General features: G+C 41.4%; 1 protein-coding gene across 1 annotated transcript in view; it reads right to left on the minus strand.

Annotated features, from left to right (window-relative positions):
- Positions 1 to 1,894, minus strand: part of LOC119366621 (disease resistance protein Pik-2-like) — a 23,571-nt gene that overhangs the window by 14,599 nt on the left and 7,078 nt on the right. The window contains exon 2 of the mRNA XM_037632385.1: positions 170 to 793. Within this exon, the coding sequence (XP_037488282.1) occupies positions 170 to 397 (228 nt within the window). The 5' untranslated portion in view covers positions 398 to 793. The remainder of the gene's footprint in view (positions 1 to 169; positions 794 to 1,894) is intronic.

Raw genomic sequence — 1,894 nt, forward strand, 5'->3', positions numbered from 1 at the left:
CCCATTAGATTTCTCACAAAATGTATTTAACTTTTTTCAACAAATTTGATCAAATTTTGAGTGGGTTGACATTCAAGAAAACTACTGTGCGGAGAGTATGAAAGTTAAACTGGCTGGTAGACGAGGCGAAGGAAGTACGTAATTAACCTTATTACAGGAGTAAGCATACCTGCATGGAAGGATGAAGGGCCACGTCGTCGACATTCAGTGCATGATATTCATGATCTACACAGCTTGTGGCCACAGTCTCGGCATCTGTTATGACAATTATATGACTTTTATTACCTTCTGGTGTCAATGTGCTTTTTATTAACTGCCAGTCTTCTGTGGACTGCATGCCGTTAATAACTACCAGGCAGTCACGCTTACAAAGCTCCCTACGTAACAATCCCACCATATCCACAGAATCTTCACCATACTCGTAGCCTTCAATTGCTTACCGAATACCCTGGACGGACTCAGTATCATAATCGAAATCTTCCTCGTGGGGGTCAATATTATCCTCGTCGAAGTCAAATGTATCCTCGTCGAATTTAGGAACATTTTCAACGAACGACTGCAACAAGCCCTGGCAGAACTTCTTCAAACTGAATGGTTGGGCCACATCAACCCATCCGTACCTTATATCTTCTGGCTTTTGAGACATTATTTTTTCTTCATTCCCATTTGTTATAAGGTTGAACAGTTCTTTGACAAGAGTTGATTTATCATTACCAGTCCCCCAAACAGAGATCACACCAGGACGTTTTAATAGCCAAATAATGTTACACATGACATTTCGACGCCCTGAACCCTGCAGGTAATAATGAGAGTTGTTAATTTAGGCACTTCTTTCGGAAGATTTATTGAGAGGATCGTTGTGATTGGTTAAACATATCTACAGTAACATGGACTGCAATAGATGTCGGCCACCCCCGCAAAAACAAAATATGTCGACTACGGTTTTCCATGCCCTAGGCGTCAGGAAATTAGTGAGTGTTGAGTACCAGATTTCAGAGTTTCGCAAAAGGAAAATAGCCAAATAAAAATTTAGGGGAAAGAAAATAGCCAATTTGATGCAAGTGCAGTGTCGCCTCTCACTATCGTGAAAGTATTTCGATGTGAGTCAATAAGCGCTGGTAAGCCCAGCACGGCCACACTATTTTCTAAAAAAATGCATGCCAAAAAAGAGGTTCACCTAGTATACCAATGAGTTCGGTAGTTCTCGCTGCATGTACACCGAGTAACCAACGGCATGGGTCGGTGGTAATCACCAGAAAAAAAATAAGTAAATCAATCAGAGGAAAACATGAGGCACGATACATGGATAATCTCCGTTCGTCTGCTTGTGTTCTACGCCAGGTGCTTGTGTGAACCTTCAAGAGATCGCGTGTTGGATCCGTGAGGAAGCTAACATTTGGTATCAGAAGTAAAGCGTGTTGCTTATGTAAACATAGTAGCTAAATAATCCCACCTTGTTACAGAAGGTGAGTATTGTATAATAATTCGGTTTTCCGCGACTTTTTTCATTCCTATGTGTAAATAGCCTAATATAGGTTCTTCCCTCAAAAAAAAAGTTTAATATAGGTTCACAATCAATAACATCCTCACCATCGAAAGTAACGATCAGTCGAAGAACACCATGCATAAGCTTTGGTGTCAAGTTTTGTCCAAATGGAGTTAAATAATTATTCGTTATGGTCAAGCTGTGACACGGACCAAGTAAAACGGAAGTAAGACTTGAAGGAGATGCGTGGGCCACAAAGATAAAGTGCTGCATGCATGCACACAGTGTATGGGGATCCGTGGAAGTCGACAAGACGGTCGGCGAGACAAAGGACATAGAGCTGCTGGTCAAAAGCACTAAACGCTCGATTGAGCTCATTTTGACATCAAACACCAAATCTTCCCACGG

Source organism: Triticum dicoccoides, chromosome 2B, assembly GCF_002162155.2.
Source record: "Triticum dicoccoides isolate Atlit2015 ecotype Zavitan chromosome 2B, WEW_v2.0, whole genome shotgun sequence".
NCBI lineage: Eukaryota > Viridiplantae > Streptophyta > Magnoliopsida > Poales > Poaceae > Triticum > Triticum dicoccoides.